The sequence below is a fragment of the Protopterus annectens genome, chromosome 5.part1, assembly GCF_019279795.1.
Source record: "Protopterus annectens isolate FY-2018-M chromosome 5.part1, PAN1.0, whole genome shotgun sequence".
NCBI classification, from domain to species: Eukaryota; Metazoa; Chordata; order Ceratodontiformes; family Protopteridae; genus Protopterus; species Protopterus annectens.
In genome coordinates this window covers 396633620-396656324 of record NC_056736.1, presented here as the reverse complement: position 1 = coordinate 396656324, position 22705 = coordinate 396633620, and the positions used below count along the sequence as shown (strand labels likewise).

The window sequence follows — 22705 nt, the reverse complement described above, 5'->3', positions numbered from 1 at the left end:
ACTCAGAGGTGTTGCACAGCTCTAAAATATACAAAGGCTTGGATTTAATGTAAACTTTGAAAACATTTTACAAAAGAAAGCATCTCTGCAACAATTTTAAAAAGTTCATATTTACAAATATTACAAAAATACAAAATGGATGCAAATCCATATCCATTGTCTTCTCTGCCAGCATGAACCGGCTGCTAGTACCAAAACAGTTACTTTGTAACCTTCTTTTATTTTATTTGCATTTTTTATTAAATTACAACAAAATCCGCCATCTATGCAGCAAAATGAAGTCAGCCACTTACCTTTGGCAAAAGCATTAATAGTTCCTGCTTTCGTATGATTACTCTGTGTCATAATAAGTACTGCCAGTTAACAGAAGATAATGCCTATAAATGTTATTTCATTTGTTTTACACACAGAAATAGCTGCATAACTTCAAACATCATGCCAAAACATCAGTGCAAACAACAGTTTACTGTTTAGGAATGGTTATCTGAATGAACTTTGTGATCATCTGTGTACCCTGTTTCAAGATGGCAGTGTTGTGATACCCATATTTATAGGGGTGGGGCTGAATTTTAAAAGAATAAAGATCAACACCTGCATTTAAAGTATTTAACACAATATATAGGGTTGAGGGCAATTTTCTTAATATTTTATTTGCACAGTCATGTCCTGAATCTAATTGAAAATTAGCCCCAGATTTTCATATTTAAATATAGAAATGTATGGAACGGCATTGCTACACGTGTATACAAGCCAGCAAAAAAATAAAAAATAAATATGCATGCAGCATCTTATATACTATAAATGTAGTATGTATTGTTCGTATACTGCAAACTGCATATGAATGCAACATTTTCCTTTTGTCTCTATTTTTAGATATAGAAAAATAAGGACTACTATAGAAATAAAACATATAAGCTTTGTATATGGAAATTACACTAAGCTCCCCATATGTGTTTACCTTTTTAATTTGTGGCCTTAAGAGGCTACAATCTTGATCACATTTAGAATTTACAGTCTTAAAGATGTGCTTGCCAGATTTACAGATGGACAGGATATCCCTCCCCGTTGTTTCATTATAAATAGATTAGAACAGCATTTGTCTGCATTAACCTCTGGATTTTGATACCTGTGATTGTATTTTGTCTGTGACCATCCATTAAAAAAACATCTGTACATGTTTGGACATTGGTTCTCTTACTTCTGTTGTCACTGCATGCTATAGTCATACTATAGTTTTGTTGCTAAAAGACTCATTTGCTTTTCCCACAGACTTCCGATCATTCAGTTTGTAGGATCAGCTGTATTTCACCAAAGCTCCTGAATTGTAAAGGAAATCATGAACATTATACATATCTTTTTTATTTTATCTTCATTTCATGCTGCAAAAGCTTGATTTTTTTTACCAAATGCTTTCTACTTGGTTTCATAGATTTATTTTTGTTAATCTGATTTAAAACTATAGGACATACGTCAAATGATATCAGTTTGTTACGTTAACTAATTGTAAATTAATTCCAAATGTTTACTAATAGCAAGAGGCGGTGTATGCAGTACAGCAAGTGAAGGTTTGCTGGTTCAGACAGTATGGCCATAACTCTCTACTGTAAAACAGGTACTGAGATTAAAATAAATGCTAACTTTAATGCTTTATAGAAAAGTTATGGTGTGGTTATTATTTTTCGATAGTTCAGTTTTAAGTGAACTATGAGGAAGTATAAATGTGCAGTGATGTCTAAGTAAGGCCTGTACTGATATACTTCTTAAAGTAATTAGGAAGATCCATGAAATTTCAGCAGAATTAAACAAATAATACTGACACAGCTTATTATCAAAACAGTCTGTAAAATGGCACTGCTTTCTATGAAGACTGGTAAGCATTTTTTAAACTTTGCATTGTATGTCAGTATGGCAGAAACTGCAATGCAATAACCAACTACCCCTTAGTGGACACCTGAAATAGCTTAATTCATTTACTAAATGCATAGCCGGATTCAACCCACTTGTACTAACTTCTCATGTAATTCACTGCAAAAACGTCTCATGTAATTCACTGGGATTACTGTATTTTCATTATTTCCCATTCAACACACATTCTTTAATGCCAACAACTAAATATTTCTCAATTTTGTTATCACTTTCTGCTCAGCTTCCATTGCATCATTAATAATTCTTTCCTTTAAGTATCAAGAGGTCACATTATTAAGTTGCTTCTTCTGCATGTACTGCGCCATTTCTCTTCCTGTCTCCTACTCCCTGCTCTAAACCTCCCCCTACATCAGAAACATACTATATTCTACTGATGATTGTCGTGTTTCACTTCCTTAAATAGAGAACCCCAAACTATTTTTACTAAAATTTATTTATAAAAAAATATGCCTGACAACAATGACAAAAGATGCTAGCTAATTATTTTCAGTACTTCTATTGGAATTGGAAAACTCAAGTCATGTTTTAAAGTGTTAGTTTATGCCTTAGTCCCTGCAGTTTTTTCCCCTAGAATCTTCATATTTACACAGCAATATGTGGCTAGAAAATGGTGAGACAATTGTAATAATGTATCTCTGGCCTTGACTTTTAAGTGCTGTTTATAAGGGCAATATGATTTCCACAGGACAAAAAACATATTGTCTGTTCACTCGTTGCAAACAGAAAAGCAGAAAAACCCTGAAAAATGTGGTCAGGAATGAAAGTCTTTTCTCTGTTTTGCATAAAAAGCACTTTTCTGCAAAGCATTATCAGCTTTGTGTGCCTGAATGCAAAGAGACATCAGTAGACAGGCGGTAGGTGAAACTATGCCCTACTAAGTCCACCAGTGCAGTTCAATAAGGACCTATTCTTTTAAGGGCAAGCCTGTTGTTAATTACCATGTGGTAGTTATATGTTATTGGATATGTGCTGCCAGAAACAATGTTTAATTAACTTGAATCTGAGGAAGTCCTGTAAACAGCCTCTTATCTGAGTAGATACTAGACACAACAATAACCACTGGACACAGAAACATCCAAATAAGTCATATGCATCCAGTATGTCATATAAATCAAGGCCCATAGTCTACACTACTAATGAAAGTTTCACAGTGTCATTCAGGAAGTGGCACTCCTACTGGCTTGATGCATTGATCCCCAACCAATAAGACTGCTGTAAGCATTTGCTTTATTTTAAACAAATACATGTTTTCTTGCAGGCCATTTTAAAGATAACCAGACAAAGCTTAGTTAATTCCCACCCACTCACAATAAGTATTTAGCATAGTTTGGAATAAACAAATTAAAACTAATTATTAGCATTTATGTCACAATAATACAGCAGGGGTATGGAAACCTGTTCCTCTTTGCTGAAGTTTTACTTCTGATTCTTGACCGTCTTAGATTCCTGTTACACAATCAGTCAAGAGCATACATAGCTTGATGTCTATACCAGACAGTAGCCTTCCCACACCCCTGCTGATATGATACAAAAAAATATATATATAAATAAAAAAACAGTATTCACAGAATACAAATAGAGAAAAGAAAAACAGTTAGTGTCTTTATTTTCGTAAGCAAACATAAAACTTGGCATGGTGCGGTATACTTTATTGTACAGCCACAGACTTCTATTTACAAATGTTATCAAAAATATGTTATTTACATATGTTTGTAAACCCACTCTATCTAGGTTTCATAGAATTTCATCTGAAAGTAGAAAAATATCAACCCATGAATGTTAATATTTTTTCCATACGGAAGCACTACAATACATTTTCTTTTACCAAGAACAAATAAGTACTGGTTTGTTCACTGCTCTCTTCTCAACTGATGAATACAAGGCAGCTCCCAAACATCCAAGTACCAGTAGTAATACACTTTGCTAAATAAAGAAGTGGACACATAAACATCAGAGACATGTTATGTTTTAGTGCTACTGTTGTGGAAACAAAAGCATGCTAGTTAAATCGTTTAAAGCAACAGTGTAATGTCAAACTAGCAGAAATTACCGCTTTGTTTTACTGTAGTGGCTTTCAGACATATCTCAAGTAGTATCAGGAGCCATAATTACTTCTAGCACAAAACAACTGTTTCATGTGTAGTCACTGAAATGCTATGGATTTTCTGTTTCTGGAGAACAGGACACAGCGACATTATTTGGCATAAGAACTGAAGAGTATACCTGTCAAAGGCTAGTACATTAAGTTTAATGAACAAAGACAAGAAAACTGGGGACAGGTATGCCAACACCTTCAGTAGGCATGCCTGCAACTAAAGGGGCTTACACTGTTGCTTTAGAAGTGAGTGACTTCCGTATTTCAACGAGATATGTTTACAGATATGTAGGCTAGGTCTCACAGTGTTTGCACCACTGGAAAAGCTTGCATTGTTTTATTTTATATGGATGAAAAGAATGCCCACCTTGTGTTCAGAGACTTTCAGGGTACTCACAGAAAAATTAAAACTGTTATTCACAAGCCTGACTGAGAAGACTCTATTCTAGCTGTCGCTCCACAGTGTACTATAGAATGAACTGACACGGCCAATTTGTAAGGCATAACTTTGTTGTGAATGCAGAATGCTTTCAACAAGAAGGCCGGGGGGAGGGGCGAGAGATAAAATGTTGCCTGTAACTGTTGCAGTCCATAAAAACAAGCTTCTGTGCACCACATTTTTAAACAGCCTTCTCTGAAATCAGGCTGCATCACATACTGGTATCAGAGAAATGCCACAAAACCAGACCAATTTCATTGAATGTAAATAGACGCTCTGTTACCCTCTACTCATCACTCATTAGACCCATTATAGAGTACAACGCCCCTTTTGGAATGTACCTCACAAGACATCTGCAGCAGCTGGAAAGGCCACAGAAGTACCTCACAAAGAGGATTACTGGACTCAAAAAATGCACTACACTGACCGCCTCAAAAAACTCCGGCTTTACTCCGTAGCATATCGCCTACTCAGAGGTGATCTCTGCCTAACATATAAAGCTATGTCAAACCCAGAGCTGTTGGGCATGCTACACCTAAAGAAATCCCAATCCCTCTGAGCTACACGCTCTAGGGACCTAAACCTTGTCACCACAATAAACAGGACATGCTGGAGGGATAGATTCCTATCCCAGAGACTTTCCATACTCTGGAACAGGCTACCCATCTATGTCAAGCAAAGTTCTTCACTAGCACTCTTCAAGAAAAATCTTGATGAGTGGATGGGAAATAGGAAATACACCCCGGGGACCACTTCTGTATCTCTGCTCGTCAGTGGCACAGGAAAATAACTTTCTTGGGTGGCGTAAGCCAGGGAACCTTGTTGGCTAGGCTTGCATAGGCCCTTGGGCCGATAGCCTAGTACCTACCTATGAACCTATGAACCTATAAAAATTAGAGTTTCTATGAAGTGCAGCCAACTTTGAGTTGGTACATTTACTTGAGGGACACAGGGATCTCTGCCTCTGGTCTATGAATACTACTTTACTTTATGAATAGCAGTTTACATTTGTAGAAATTAATTTTATGTATACTTCTCTGACAGTGTGATTTCTGTTGTACTGTCTAAAGGTATTTCATGAAAACCATGAACATTTATGTATTTTTGTAAAGTCAAGATCTGAATGACACTTCTAGAAAGCTTACTGTCCATGAAAAATATTGCAAAATAATTGTTTTATGCACTAATCAGTTGATGTGACTTTTTTGCATGCATTAAAGCATTTTCACTTAAAAATGCTGTTTTGATTTTTCACTTTCATACAAGAATTATTCAATTAGAAATATTTTGAGGAACAGAGTCAATTTTCAACTATAGGAACTTTAATTTTGCCCAACCGTACTACAGAAGCTAATCAAAGATACATTCTGTAAGCTCATAACAAAAATTACAAATGAACAGGAAAAATAAGTATCTGGACTAAGTGGCAATAGTGATGAGTGGTGGCTGGTATAATGTTCTGTATTTAATTTTCTTGTGATGGACACACACACACACACACACACACACACACACACACACACACACACACACACACACACACACACATACACCCCAAGAACTGGTACATGTTTACCATTTCTATTATATTTCCTCATTATATGCTTCTCCTACTAGTATGCAAATATATAAAAAAGTATTTTGGCTTTTCCTGGTTAGGGGTCACCACAGCGGATCTCCGGTCCGCTAATGATTGGCAGTGGATTTTTACTGTGTCGAGTTGCCAGCCCGGCACCCAACCTTCAAAGAAGTAACACCCACACATGCACGCACCTACCTGCATGTCTTAATGTTCACTCAACCCCGGGGAGGACATGCAGACTCCGCAAAGAAGGCACTCCAGCCAAAAATTGAACTGGAGAACCTCTTGCTTTGAGGTGACAATGCTAACTGCTGCACGACCACGGCCACTATATATATGTGTCTGCGTGTATACATACAGATATATATATATATATATATATATATATATATATATATATATATATATATATATATATATATATATATATATATATATATATATATATATATATATATATATATATATATATACACACACACACCTACACATATACACACACACACATGCATATATATGTGTGTGTGCGCATGTATGGAAACCTTACAGTTGAAAAAAAAAAAAATATATATATATATATATATATATATATATATATATATATATATATATATACATGAATCTACTTCAGTAGATTGAACTTTTACAAGTTCGAACCACATATGGCCAAGACCATATGTTCGAACTTGTAAGTTCGAACACTGAAGTAAAAACACACAAAACAAAAAAACCACAAAACTAAATGTCTATAGCAGGGGGGCTATGCCCCCCCCACACCCCTACATCCCTCTTACTTAAATATACCAAGTCCGAGGTCACAGTACATTGTGGAAATGTGAAATCTTCCCTTTCCTCTCTGTATGGAGAACTCCATTCAGTCCGATCGAACTTTTACAAATTCGAACATATGGTCTCGGCCATCAGCCATATGTGGTTCAAACTTATAAATGTTCGATCGACTGAAGAGGACCCATATATATAACCCCAATGGGTTGCTAAATGGCTTACTGATAGAACCCACACTGTAAAAGTAGCCGACTCCAAATCCAGCTCCAGACAAGTGACAAGTGGAGTACCTCAGGGTTCAGTCCTGGGGCCGCTCTTGTTTGGCATCTACTTCTCTGAAGTACAGGTCAACACTAAGGGACTCTGGCTAACAAAGTTTGCACATGACTGCAAACTGGGAGCCATTATTGAATCCCCAAATGATGTGGATACTCTACAAAAGGGCCTTACAGAAACAGATGCTTGGTGCCAGAGCCATGGGCTCAAGCTCAATGCCAAGAAATGTATTGTTATCCCCTTTGGGAAAAACATGTATCCATGAATTACCATATAGGTGGCAGTACACTAAACACAGAAAGTGTGATAAGAGACTTAGGGACACAGGTGGACAGTGGTCTCACCTTCGATAACCACATCGCCACAACAGTCAGGAAATCCTTCTATGTGGCACACCTCATCACGAAGGGCTTTTCATCCAGAAAAAGGAGGTCATTGTCCCACTGTACTCATCCCTCATTAGACCCATTATAGAATACAACCCCATTTGGTATGTACCTCTCAAGACATCTGCAACAACTGGAAAGGCCTCAGAAATACCTCACTAAAAGAATCACAGGCCTAAAGCAGATGCCCTACACTGACCGCCTTAAAAACTCCAGCTATACTCTGTCGTGATATCGCCTACTCAGAGGCGATCTCTGCTTAACATACAAGGCCATGTCAAACCCAGAGCTGTTGGACATGCTACACTTAAAGAAATCCCAATCCCTCAGAGCTACACGCTCCAGGGATCTAAACCTTGTCATCACAATAAACAAAACATGCTGGAGGGATAGGTTCCTGACCCAGAGACTCCCCAGACTCTGGAATAGATTGCCCATACATGTCAAGCAGAGTGCCTCTTTGGACTTCTTCAAGAGGAACCTTGACAATTGGATGGGAGAAAGGAAATTCACCCTAGGGATCACGTCAGTCGCCCTGCTAGACAGGGGTCCAGGAAATTAAATAATGTGGAAAGAAATAGCCAGGGAATTGTTATGGCTAGGCTTGTATAGGCCCTAGGGCTGATAGCCTAGTACCAACCTATGAACCTATATATATACATATATATAGATATGTATGTATGTATGTATATATATATATATATATATATATATATATATATATATATATATATATATATGCGCGTGTGTGTATGGAAACCTTACAGTTGAATATATATATATATATATATATATATATATATATATATATATATATATATCAGTGTGTGTATGGAAACCTTACAGTTGATTAAGTTATAGTTCAACAAGATGCAAGATAGTAATCAAATATTTTTTGCCGATTCCCATTTCAGTGCTTTGTGATGAAGGGAAACTGCAAAACAGTGGGAATAAAGAAAAGGGTATATTTAGAGATACAGCAGTTAGGATGTATGGAGGGGTTTATCTCTTACAAAAAGAAAAAAAAAACTTTTTTTTAATTTTATGATATTTTGAATTTGATGTGTTTGTTTCTAGGAAACGAGTCTCATTGAAATGCATATTAGTTGTACTCATATGTAATCATGTGATAACCTCCTCCCCCCACGTGCACATACTTACACACACAGAGGTATGTACTTATCTATAGTAATGGAATGTAACCAGCTACACTATGCTGTACTCCTTCTGTTTTCTGTATTTTCAAAGATGGTGCAACTCCAACCCGAACATGTTTCCCTTTTTGCTGTTACATTCCTCTCATTACCCCAGCTAGACTGGTTTATACACCTTCCTTACTAGTCCCTTGTTCCTGCTGCAGGTATTTTAAGGAATACTGTTACTTCTGCTGCATTACGTATGTACTCTTTGACTGCCCTGTCACCTGAACTGTCATCTGCTCTGCTGCAAAACCATCCACTACTGCCACAGATCTGTAGTTATCCTGAAAACATTAGCTACTTTCCTCATTTAAAAAGTGCAAACTTTGCTGTGGTGCAAAAGCTTAGTAAAAACTAAGCTCTACATGTATTTTGCTTAGCTTATAAAGCAAATACCCAGGTAGTCCAAAACCTTTAAAGGCCTTTAAGAATAATTGTTTTATAGCTTATACAAAGCTACGTTGAACTTTGAGAAGACCTGTCATCATGAGGGCTGCCATCAGAGTTTTCAGTTTCCCCTTCAGATATTGCCTGCATTGGTGTACTGTAAAGTCTGTTGCGTACACTGTAACGACTGCTGTTGGCTGCAGGTGGTACCCTGGAGCGACCAATTCTAGAAGATGATGACAATGAAAAGCTCTTCGGCGAAAATCCTTCAGTATTTACTCTTGGTGAAGATGGTGAAAGTGGGGATGGCATGTCAGATAAACCAGGTGATGGAAGAGAATCATCAGAAGTCTTTGGGGAATCAGCATTAAATTCACCAGGGGATTTTGGTGTGACAGGGCTCTTCAGTATTTGAGTGGCAGACATTCTATAGCTAGAATCTGATCTGCTGCCTTTTTTGAGGAGTAACAATTTGAACTCCTCACTGGACGTGCTAGACTTTTTAACATTCCTATAAATAGGTACAGGCTGTCTGTGAGAGCTTGGTGGAGTTGCAGCATTATTACCAGATAAAGCCCTCAATCTGTTTCTCATCATCATTTCGCCAGAATCTTTCTTGCCAAGAACTTTCCTTTTTGATCTGTAATAGAAAAAAATAGTGTGAATTATTTTTTGTGCTGATACCATACAAAAAATTTTTTTTGACCGGATGTTGTTCCAGTTGCTTAATTAGCCAATAAGAGTCATACATCCACATGATGTGGGTGGGTGATAAAATGTTTACATGTTTATAGCTGATAAAAGAATAGGATGAGTGGCATAGGTGTGAGGCTCATTATTTTATATTCTTAAGTCCATATATGAAGTATATCAAACATCTCTCTATTAAGTTCTTTAAAGAAAGGGTTATTGATTTTAGTTTGCCATTTTGATATTTTTGGCAAGATCAAGTCCACATACTGTAAACTTCACAATACTAAAGACCAGGAACATCAAAGGAACAGAAAATAGACAACAATGTATTTTGCATGAGGACAAACTTCCCTGCACTCTCCACAACCCCTGTTCATTAAATATACCAACTCCACGATTGCACTACAGTGGAGAAAAGTCAAAAGTGTAATTCCTGCTGTTGTATGATCTTGCACTTTCAAGTGGAATTTTATATAGATATATATCTTTAGTAAAAGAGAGAGGGGGACAGACAGAGAGGTGTCTCTGTGAGTGTGTGTGTGCTTATAATAGCTGTATAGATATAGTCAATGCTAGAGCAGCACTGAACACTAGGGGAGTGTGGGGTAGAAAGGCATGCCACTGTTCATCATCAAAACGGTGTTGTTTCTTTAGTAACCTCACTCACCCAGAAGCAGGAACAAGAGAATAATGTTAACAAGAGCAGTAGGATAACAGTATAGCATTTCTATACATGCAAATCACTAAAAATTACAGCGACAACAGTGTGAGTTCTATAATACACAAAATAAACAGCATTCAGAAATACTTATTTACATACATAAAGTGGCCATCATTTTTTCATTAAGAGGATTGTGATAAGAAGACAAGTTATTATGGTGTCAAGGCTAGCTTCCAGTAATGTACAGTTTACGAAATAACTAGTTACACTTAAAAGAATGTTTTTAGGCAAGTGAATACAAAGAAGAGGTTATTGAAAATACTTTTAAGAGGTTTCAACAGGAGCACAGCTCTCTGTTTCAGCACATTCTTTTTCTGATTCTAGTACTGATCAACACAAATGCTCTCAGGGCTACTCACAATCAATGGCTTTAGAATGCTGATTGGACTCTCTTATGATCAAAACAGTGTAGTAAACCTTTGGAACAGTTTTAAAGGCAATATGAGCCTATATGACAAACTCACACATTTATTTATATAGCGCACCCGCAGGTGTAGCTGAATTATATGGGTTCCTTCCTACCTGACTCTCGTGACACTCCTATAGGCCCAACACACCAAGGTGGCAAGAGGGACAGATTTTATTCTAGGTGACACATCTAGTTTAAAAAGGCAATAGCACAACCATAAACAAATTATTTCAACAGTGCACCAGTTAGCAATAAATCAAGGTGAGATATGCATGCAATAAAAACATACATTCACCTCTTCCCCAGAACTCAGAAGAAAGTCTTGACAATCAAACATAGGTTCATAGGTAGGTACTAGGCTATCGGCCCAAGAGCCTACGTAAGCCTAGCCAACAAGGTTCCCTGGCTTACGCCACCCAAGAAAGTTATTTTCCTGTGCCACTGTCGAGCAGAGACACAGAAGTGATCCCCGGGGTGTATTTCCTATTTCCCATCCACTCATCAAGATTTTTCTTGAAGAGTGCTAATGAAGAACTTTGCTTGACATAGATGGGTAGCCTGTTCCAGAGTATGGGAAGTCTCTGGGATAGGAATCTATCCCTCCAGCATGTCCTGTTTTCTGTGGTGACAAGGTTTAGGTCCCTAGAGCGTGTGCACAAAGAAGACAATATCAATGAGCAGTAAAGCTTTATAATGCAGCAATATAAACACAGGAAAGAAATGCACTGTCATTAAGCAATAAAAGAGTTATAATACAACAATACAGATAAGAGAAATGCAATGTCATTGAGCAGCAAAATTCTTGAAGGCAGCAGTCCTAACACGAGCAAAATACAATGTCATTAAGCAATAAGAGAGTTATAATACAATACATATATGTGAAAATGCAAGGTCATTGGGCAGCAAAATTCTTGAAGACAGCAGTACTAACACAAAAAATGCAACGTCATTTAACAATGAGGATTTATAATGCAACAATACAAATATGAGAAAATGCAATGTCATTGAGCAGCAAAGATTCTTTAAGGCAGCAGTACTTACATGGCAAAATGCATTATCATTGAACAATAAAGATTTATAGTGCCACAATACAAATATGCGAGAATGCAATGTCATTCAGCAGTACTAACACCCTCTACCCCCTTGATCAATTCTAAACAGACCAGCTATGAAACACTCTTTTATACACTGTTCAAAGGCCAGTGACTATTTACAGTCTTGCTGCAGGCATGATGGGGCCCAAGTTGGAGCTCATATGGATCCCAGTTATTTGTAATCCACAAAAAAATTGTGGGGGGGGGGGACCACAATCTTATAAAAATATAAAATGACGGCCAGAGCCTCTCATCACTCCATCAAGAATATCTTAATGACCAAGCGCTGTGGTTTCTCTGATGAGAAAAGTAGAAAGTCACCTACCAGAACTCTGGTAACCATCTATGGTTTCTCGGTATTAGGCCCAAGGGAATTCCTTTTTTTGCTGAATCATAGCAGATGTGGAGCTACTGGTTTCAGACTTCTCTCCTGATTCCACAAAATACCATCATCCAGGATTTCAGCATGAGACAGACACAATCTACTACTTCACTTCCCTGTCCCAAAGCACTAGAAAAGATAATCCAGTCAAGTTGCAAGGCCCTTTTCCCTTCAGCTACGTGTTTCAGTCTTCCCTCCTTCAGCTAGTGTTCCAGTCTTCTCTTTCACTTTCGAAATTGTCTTTTATATTCCTGAAAAGGAGCTCCACCTTGTGGTGTAATGGAAAACTACAGTCTTGCAAACAAATGAAAAGACCAGAGTATACAAACATCCACCAATAAGGCAATCAAACTTAGCGCTTTCTTCCACTTTATTTCCGTGAACTTCTTCAGAAAAAGACAATGAGCCCCCTCTTACTCATGTCTTTTAAATGAGACAAATAGGAAATTATGTCACAAATTGACTTTTTTGATATGTGATTGATAATAACCATTTTAAAGATATATAAAGGCTAATAATGCCTTAATAATTAGCTTCATCTTGTTTATACAATGTTTTTAAAAAAAACATACCTATAAAAATTAAATCTAAATCACCTCTTACACTAAAAAGTACTTTTTAGTCATTTTTATACACAAAACAACTCTACTTTGTATAAAAGTTTTCTGTCATCCACTTAAAAAATAGTGTAGTAATAATACTTGTGTTAGAATTCAATACTAGTACAGTTATAAAATACCTATTTTTCTAAAATAGTCCATATTGTTTACTTATTAGTGTAAATGACAATCTAAATCAAAACTACATACTAGGAGCAGATTGTCCACCGGGTTTGAATGAATCTATCAATCTAAAATGTTTTCTGTTATATAAATAAGTTTTCAACATTGGCCAGTGTAGTTGTGCAAGTTAGTCAAGGTCCAAATCTCACTGGGGATGTAGAGTCAGCCATTGTACATCAGGAGATTTCTTCGATTTTTGTAGTCTAGACCACAAAAATTGAAGTATGAAGTAATATAGGCACTGTTCACACCTTCATGTAGTTTTTTTGGCAAGAAACGGTGACAAGGAACATCAGTTTAGGTTAGACCAGACTCAATTTTGATTTAGAATGTCATTTACATTAAAAAGTAAACAACAGGGACTATTTTAGATAAATAGGCATTTTATAATTGTACTAGTATTGAATTCTAACACAAGCATTATTACTATACTATTTTTTAAGTGGATGACAGAAAACTTTTATACAAAGTAGATTTGTTTTGTGTATAAAAATGACTAAAAAAGTAGTACTTCTTTCACAAAGTACTTTTTAGTGTAAGAGATGATTTAGATTCAATTTTTTATAGGTATGTTTTTTTAAAAACATTGTATAAACAAGATGAAGCTAATTATTAAGGCATTATTAGCCTTTATATATCTTTAAAATGGTTATTATCAATCACATATCAAAAAAGTCAATTTGTGACATCATTTCCTATTTGTCTCATTTAAAAGACATGAGTAAGAGGGGGCTCATTGTCTTTTTCTGAAGAAGTTCACGGAAATAAAGTGGAAGAAAGCGCTAAGTTTGATTGCCTTATTGGTGGATGTTTGTATACTCTGGTCTTTTCATTTGTTTGCAAGTTTGTCTTTTCGGTTTGTCCGAAGTTCACTAGTAGGAAAACTACAGTCTATTACTTCTACAATGAAATACAGTGGGAGCTACACTCTCTCCCCACTTGAAAATCTTGGGTTCCCCCAAGTCAAAGGTAGATTAGCAGAAAATATTTACAAACACTAATGCACCATCAACCGAACAATATTTTTGCATTCAAACGGTACATTCCACAAAGGGTAATCAGCCTTATGCTTAACCTGGGATGGGGTGTCACCACCGGAGTAGGAGGCATAGAGATTATGAGCGCAGACCCTCTGATGAGCTGTGGTCACAGGTTCCTATGTCCCAAACTGTCATAGGTAAGTCTCTGTGGGGGCCGAATCAATCTCTGCAGTTTTGGTTCAGAAGAGACAGCTAAGGAATTTTGCTTGGAAGGTCTGTCACTCACATCACATTCAATGTCTAGTTCTTCAGTAGGCATATTGTCTACTTCTAAGATCTCCTCTTGTATAACTTCACTTTCAGTTTCCATAATGGTATGACTATCCTCAGCACTATTTTCTGAAGTTTGCATAGCAGGGCCTCCATCAGTATCAGGCACAAAAACATTACTTAGTCTATTGTTAGGTCTGGACTGCTCAAAATGACAAGGAATAAATTCTGGTGCATTTACATTGAGATTACAGCCCACAGGGTCTTGAACATCCTCATAAAAAAGCCCACTGAAACCCCAGTCATCATCACTGTCCTCCTCTCCTTCAGCAGAAGGAAGCATAGGCTCTTGAATATTGTAGAGGATAGTTCCTCTCCACCTTAGCCTTCTGGATCTCCTTGAGTTAGGCTTCTGCTGAGCCATTCTGGGTTCTGGATTCATGAGTCTCACTGATTTTTGCCAAAGGCATTAAAGTTGTTTCGGTGCCAGGTTTTAATGGGTCCTCCTTTCCCCTCAGGGCAAACTTGGTAGACAGGGATATTAGGTAGCTGAGAACAAATTATGTAAATCTCAGATCCCTAGCAGTCAGCTAGTTTATGCTTTCCTTGCAGTCCCAAATTTCTCAAAAGAACTCTGTCCCCTGGCTGCAAGTCATGCTTCTTTACTTTTTTGTCATAGTAAGCCTTGTTTCACTGATGTCTTTGTCCTGCTGATTTTTTAGTAAGCTCATAAGCCTGTCTGAGGTTCTTCTTGAGTCTCTCCACATAACTGCCATGAGATCGCACTGGTGTATCATCAGCTGTGACTCCAAAGGTGACGTCAACAGGAAGATGAGCTTCTCTTCCAAACATTAGGAAGTAAGGTGAGAATCCTGTAGCATCATTTTTAGTACTGTTGTAAGCATGCACCACTGTGGCTACATATCTACTCCATTGACTCTTCTCAGCAGATAGTGTCTCCAACATGTCTAGTAAAGTTCTATTGAAAGGATCAGGTTGAGGATCCCCTTGAGGATGATAAGGAGTGGTGTGGCTTTCTTGGACTCCCAACAGAGTGAATAGTTCATGGACAAGCTTGCTCTCAAAATCAAGTCCTTGATCAGAGAGTATCCTTTTTGGCAGGCCATAGTGTACAAAGAACTTCTCAGCTAGTAGTTTTGCCACTGTAATAGCTTTCTGATCGCGAGTGGGAAATGCTTGAGTGTACCTGGTATAGTGGTCTGTCACCACCAGCACATTACTGATCCTGCCTTCATTCGGTTCAATGCACAGAAAATCTGTACAGACCAGTTTCATGGGTCCACTACTCTCCATTTGACCCAATGAGGCAGCTCTGGTCAGCAAAGTCTTTCTCTGAATGCAATGAAGACATGTACGACAATAATCCTCAACATCTTGTTTCATGCATGGCCAGTAGAACCTGTCTAATGGAACAAAGACATGTACAACAATAATCCTCAACATCTTGCTTCATGCATGGCCAGTAGAACCTGTCTAATGGAACGAAGACATGTACGACAATAATCCTCAACATCTTGCTTCATGCATGGCCAGTAGAACCTGTCTAATGGAACGAAGACATGTACGACAATAATCCTCAACATCTTGCTTCATGCATGGCCAGGGAAACCTGTCTTGTACCAGACCCATAGTTCTGTCATAACCAAGATGACCATGTTCATCATGCAATGACCAGAGTACTACTTCTCTATATTTCTGAGAAAGCAACAATTGCCATTTTTCACTGCCGAGTGCACTAGAAGGAGATCTCCTATACACTAATCTATTCTGTATCTGGATTCGGTCCCATTCTTTGGCCAAAAGTCTTGTCAGAGGATGAATATCCGTGCAAAGCATATAAACTTGTTTCTTCTCTAAAGCAGCTACCACCAGCTGACCTAAGGAGTCTTCTCTTTGATCTCTCCTGAGGTCACTGTTACTCAAAGCTGGTAGCGGTGAAGCCTGCAAAGTGACCAGATTACAATAAGGTTGGAGTATGCTTGCTGCAGACAGACCCAACTTCTGGGGCCGACATTCAGTGTGTTGATAACAGGTTGCAATCTGACACATAGCTCTCACCCCTGCCGCTGGAATTTCCACCCATTCATCGTTGGGGTGTAAATCTCCCTGAGGTCTTCTGGACAAACCATCAGCATCTCCATTTTCCTGTCCTGGGCAGTATTTCAAACTGAAATTAAAGTTGCATAGATCTGCCATCCATCTGTGGCCAGTAGCATCTAGCTTTGCAGTGGTCTGGATGTATGTCAGAGGATTGTTGTCAGTCTGCACTTCAAATTCAGCCCCATAGAGATAGTCATGCAGCTTGTCCACTACTCCCTACTTTAAGGCAAGGAATTCCAACTTGTGTGCTGGGTAGTTTCTTTCTGTGAGGGATAAACTCCGACTAATAAAAGCCACAGGTCTCAGCTTCTTTTCATACTCCTGGTAAAGGACTCCTCCTAAGCCATCCCTGCTAGCATCCACATGTAAAGTGTATGGCTTTGTTGAGTCAGCATATGCCAGCACAGGGGCATGTGTGAGGCAATACTTAAGCTGTTCAAATGACTCTTCACACTCAGGAGCCCATTGACTCTCGATGAGTTTTTTAGAACCTCTCGGTCCCCTAGGCTTTTTCACAAGGATTGCTTCATCTGTTTTATCTGTTTTCTCATCATTTCAGAGCAAATGGTTGAGGGGTCTTGCTATCTTTGAAAATCCTTCCACAAACCTTCTATAGTAACTGTAGAACCCCAGAAAAGATTGCAGCTCTGTGACAGTTTTGGGTCTGGGCCAACATGTCAACGCTTCAACTTTGTTGGGATCTGTGGATATTCCATTTGCAGACACTACATGTCCCACATAGGTCATTGAAGGTTGGAAGAACTTGCATTTGTCCAATGCCAACTTCAGGCCTTCCTTCTCAATCCTGTCCAATACCTTCATCAGTCTTTCTTCGTGCTCCTCTAGGGTCCTCCCAAAGACAATGATGTCACCCAGGTAGACAGACTTTCAGGAGATGCATGTCTCCAACTGTTCTTTCCATGATTCTCTGGAAAGTTGCCGGTGCATTTAATAAACCTTGAGATAAGCGATCAAAGTCAAAAAATCCCAAAGGGGCAATGAAAACAGTCTTTTCTTTATCTTCTGGGTGCATAGGGATTTGATAGTATCCACTCTAAGTCAAGCACACTGAACCACTTACTGCCCACCAGGCAATTTAGAACATCTTCAATCCAGGGGAGCTGTGTACTGGTCTGGAATGGTTCACTGATTCAGAGTATGATAGTCAACACATGTGACTCAACCCATTCTTTTTCCTGACAACGACAGAGGCATATGGACTTCTTGACTCTCAAATTATCCCTGCAGCTTTTAGTTCTTCCAAATGTTTTCTTAAGTCCTTCAGGTCTCCTGGGGCTTCTCTTCTGGAACGTTCCCTGAACACCCTCTTTTACTCTTATTCAGTGTTCTGCAGCACAGCCCACATCTAGTTCACTAGTAGAAAAACTATTTTTCTTTTTCATTAGTAGCTCTTTAACTCTGGTTAGCCATTCAGGGGGCAAGAGACCTCCTCCTATCTCTGGTTAGCCACTCAGGGGGCAAGAGACCACCTCCTATCTCAATATCTTCCAGCTTCAACTCGTTGGCTCTGTTCTCATTCCTTGTCAACACAGAAGCAGGTAAGGGAGTGGCAGCATAAACATTTCCTAAATGCAGTTGTGAATGCAGGACAATGGGAGCACTTCCTTTACTTTTCAACTCCACAGGCAAAGTGTCATAAGGATGCTTAAACTTGTCCGCAGGGCAAACTTCTGGGACTAGTTCCAGCCACAGTGGCAAGTCACTTTCTGGATCTGTTTCCATCATGAGATGAGAGGAAACTGTTTATCCACACATCCTCACTTTGGCTCTCAAGCAGGTGACCTGACCAGGATGAATTATATGCTGTTTCTCAGACAGGGCCCACACATGACCAGTTTCATCTTTTTTACTATTCTTCTCCCTTTGAAGGACACAGAAAACTGGTCTCAGGAGATAATGTAGTGTTGGGTGTTCCTGGGTCAACTGAGGCATTAGCATTCTTCTGACGAGGTCAGTATTTGGAGATGATGTAGTGTTGGGTGTTCCTGGGTCAACTGAGGCATTAGCATTCTTCTGACGAGGTCAGTATTTGTCCCCACTAAAATAGAATCCTTTCCTTTTGGCTTGGGGCACACAACAGCGAGTGTTTCACAAACCTCTGTTGACCAAACAACTGAAGTGGAAAATTCTAACTTGAGTGAAACATAACCATCATAAGGGAACTTCATGTCACTTAGCCCCCAGATCTCCAAATCTTCTAACTTTTCAAGTGGCAAATGCTTGAAGTATTTTTGGTAGAAGTCTCTGTACAGAATGGCAATTTGTGCACCAGTATCCAACAGTGCTTTACTATACACTCCTATTTTTACTGACATGACAGGGGATGGTCCCAGTAGGCACTCGGGTAGTTTCTGTTCCCGGTGTTGTTCAGCTGTACGGCAATCAGCATATGGTTGAGGTGCCACCGGTTGACCTCGCCATTTTAATGGATAAGACTCTTGCTTAGTAATGCTTTGCAGTCTCAGATGCTGAGATTTTGGCTGAGATGGCTTTCCAATTCAGTTGTTCATCTCAGATGAGCTAGAAGTGTGCATAGTAGGTAGTTTCTCTCCCCTATTACAAGGGTTACTATGGAAAGGAGATCCAGGATGCTGTCTTTTGATGTTAGATTTTATGGAGCTGTTTGTAACTGGGGACTCAGCTGGATCCTTCACTGAGGCTCTTTGAAGTTTCCCTACATTGCACTAGCCAATAACAGCTCGTTCACTCTTTTCAAGTTCTCTGCATTAGGACACCGTTGCTTTATATGCCCTGCATCTCCACAGTGAAAACAAAATCCAGTAGGAACTCTGAGCATTGGCTGATTCGGTTCTTCCCTGAGTCCTTTCGTGGAGGTTCTAACTGATTTATTCCTCCTTTCAGCTAAAATTACCATGGCTTTCTGCAATTTTGCAACTGTCTTGGTGACTTGAGCTATGGCGTTGGTCAGGGAAGACGCCTGCATCTGCAACTGTGACACCTGTACATTGCGAACACTCTGGGCCACGACTCCTGTTTGAGTAGTGAGCATGGCTATAGGCTCCTGCTGGTGTTCACTCACTGTTTTAGTTGCTGTTGAACATTGAGATTTGGTTTCCAACAGGGCTTCCTCTTCCCTCAACTCTTTAACCAACTGAGAATAAGTTAAGATTCTCTTCCCTATTGCTCATCCTCATTTCCACACAATGGGGTCCATAGCTTGAGCTGCCTGTAAAATTTGTCCGATCCATACTTGGTGAGCTACTTTTGGATCCACACCCTTATTTAGGATGATCTGGTAGAGCATTTTATCTAATCACTTTTATGTAATCTCACCAACTTCTTAGTATGTGTGTTCAAACTGATACAGTAGGTCAGCAGTCCTCTCAGTCCTTCCAAACACATCCTGCTGTACTCCTAAATAGTCCTTGGCTGTCCAATCTTGCTTACCCATCTTTAGGTTGCATATGGTATCCGTAGCTAATCTCTTTAGACTTTCAGCTATCATCTGCTTCTTCTGAGATTCTGGGATATCCCACTCCTCTAAGGCTTGTGAAGCCTGATCCATTCAGGATTCAAAATCTTCCTCTCCCTCAGTTGTGGGCTGTTTTCCAGAAAAGAAACGCAATTTGCGGTAGCCAAACCCAGTGAATGGCTGTGTAGACTTTAAGCATTTTTCTACAATACTTCCCAAAGCATTCAAAACTTCAGGCCCTATAGTATTTATGGGCAGTAAAGTTACAGCTTCTGGGTTCATGTTTCTGTTGGATTTGCTTTCCACATGTACAGGGGAATAGGGTGGAGTCCAAGGCAGTACAGGTAATCCCGGATGAGCCCCCAAATGTAGTGCATCCGCAGGTGTAGCTGAAGAGATATGGGTTCCTTCCTACCTGACTCTGGTGACACCCCTATAGGCCCAAAACACCAAGGTGGCAAGAGGGACAGATTTTATTCTGGGTGACACATCTAGTTTAAAAAGGCAATAGCACAACCATAAACAAATTATTTCAACAGTGCACCAGTTAGCAATAAAGCAAGGTGAGATATGCATGCAATAAAAACATACATTCACCCTCTTCCCCAGAACTCAACAGAAGAAAGTCTTTTGACATTCAAACATGCACAAAGAAGGCGATATCAATGAGCAGTAAAGATTTATAATGCAGGAATACAAACGTGGGAAAAAATGCAATGTCATTAAGCCATAAAAGAGTCATAATACAACAATACAGATATGAGAAAATGCAATGTCATTGAGCAGCAAAATTCTTAAAGGCAGCAGTACTAACACGAGCAAAATGCAACATCATTTAACAATGAGGATTTATTATGCAACAATACAAATATGAGAAAATGCAATGTCATTGAGCAGTAAAGATTCTTAAAGGCAGCAGTACTAACATGGCAAAATGCATTATCATTGAACAATAAAGATTTATAGTGCCACAATACAAATATGAGAGAATGCAATGTCATTCAGCAGTACTAACACCCTCTACCCCCTTGATCAATTCTAAACAGACCAACTATGAAACATTCTATTATACCCTGTTCACTGGCTAGTGATTATTTACAGTCTTGCTGCCGGCATGATGGGGCCCAAGTTGGACTCATATGGATCCCAGTTATTTATAATCCACAAAGCATTTGGGGGGGGGCAGTCTTATAAAAATATAAAATGATGGCCAGAGCCTCTCACCACTCTGTCAAGAATATCCTAGTGACCAGGTGCTGTGGTTCCTCTGATGAGAAAAGTAGAAAATCACCTACCAGAACTCTGGTAATCATCTATGGCTTCTCGGTATTAGGCCCAAGGGAACTCCTTTTCTTGCTGAATCATAGGCGTGGGGCTACTAGTTTCAGACTTCTCTCCTGATTCCACAAAATACCATCATCCAGGATTTCAGCAAGAGACAGACACAATCTGCTACTTCACTTCCCTGTCCCAAAGCACTAGGAAAGAAAATCCAGTTATGCTGCAAGGCCCTTATGTGTTTCAGTCTTCCTAGTGTTCCAGTCTCCTCTTTCACTTTCAAAATTGTATTTTATATTCCTGAAAAGGAGCTCCACCTTGTGGTGTAATGGAAAACTACAGTCTATTACTTCAACAATGAAATACAGTGGGAGCTACATTTACAAAAATGGTAACATAACCTTAGTTCTATATTTTATCAAAAAAGCACAATTCAAATGAACCATGGGCTAGCCAAAAAGGCCTCATGGGCTATAGAGATGTGGTAGTTGGAAATGGTACTACTTCATAAATGAGTGCCCGTATGTAGCCATTAAAGGCAGCAAACAACTTATGGCATTAACAAAAGGTGTGATTGTTACTCAGCTTTTGAGGTATTTCTGACACTTTGTGACAGCTATCATTACATTGGCAGAAAATCTTGCAAGCTGTCCCAAAAATATATGAGCACACATATTTTGGCTAAAACAGCATTCTGCAGACAGTATTCCAGTGTAAATCATCTTTCTAGTGGTTTTTAAACAAATCTGAATATCACTTATTACATAAGTTTCTATTCCTGTTCAGGTATCCCATGTGTTCATAGTGATATCTACATTAGGTGGGTCTGAGAATCCACTTAGTTTTATTAGCTGCCTTTAAATTTAATGTATAATGAATGCTTAAATGAATTAAACAAATGTAGATGCAGGAACATACAAAAACAATTTAATGATACTGACAATACAGACATGACAGTATGGTTTCTTTTTTACATAGGAACTGTCACAGCTTTTTTAGAAACTAGAGAACCTGATCCAAATTGTTGCAACTTGCTGAAAAGTATGATTTTGCCCTGCAAGTGCAAAAAGAAAGAAAAAATGTAAGCTCTCTTCCAGTGTTTATATAGACTCAGACAGTCGGTGACACTATATTATAGTCAGATTGTTACTGTGTCTGTAGGAGACTAATGCCACACTACTTGTGCTTAGCCAGCTTAGATTGTCTTAACTACTGATATGTACATGGCAGCAGTTATGAGAACTAACTCTGACTGCGATAGATTGGGATAATCAGACTTTCTGCTGATCCAGCTGATCTGAGTGTACAGAATAGCTTGTACTGGTATGAAGTGACCTCTGGGCTTTGGCTGCCATACTGTGACATTGATGCTGTATATTGAGTGAATGGACCTTTTTGAATGGCCATGATGTGACATACAGGGGGTGCCGACCAACTAGTATTAG

General features: G+C 38.8%; 1 protein-coding gene across 2 annotated transcripts in view; it reads right to left on the bottom strand.

The window, feature by feature from the left end:
* Window positions 1-8319: 8319 nt before the first annotated feature.
* The window catches only part of NHS (NHS actin remodeling regulator), a 1450195-nt gene continuing 1435809 nt past the window's right edge, over window positions 8320-22705 (bottom strand). For both annotated transcript variants that reach the window (XM_044073055.1, XM_044073056.1), the window contains one exon: window positions 8320-9716. In XM_044073055.1, the coding sequence (XP_043928990.1) occupies window positions 9146-9716 (571 nt within the window). In that variant the 3' untranslated portion in view covers window positions 8320-9145. The remainder of the gene's footprint in view (window positions 9717-22705) is intronic.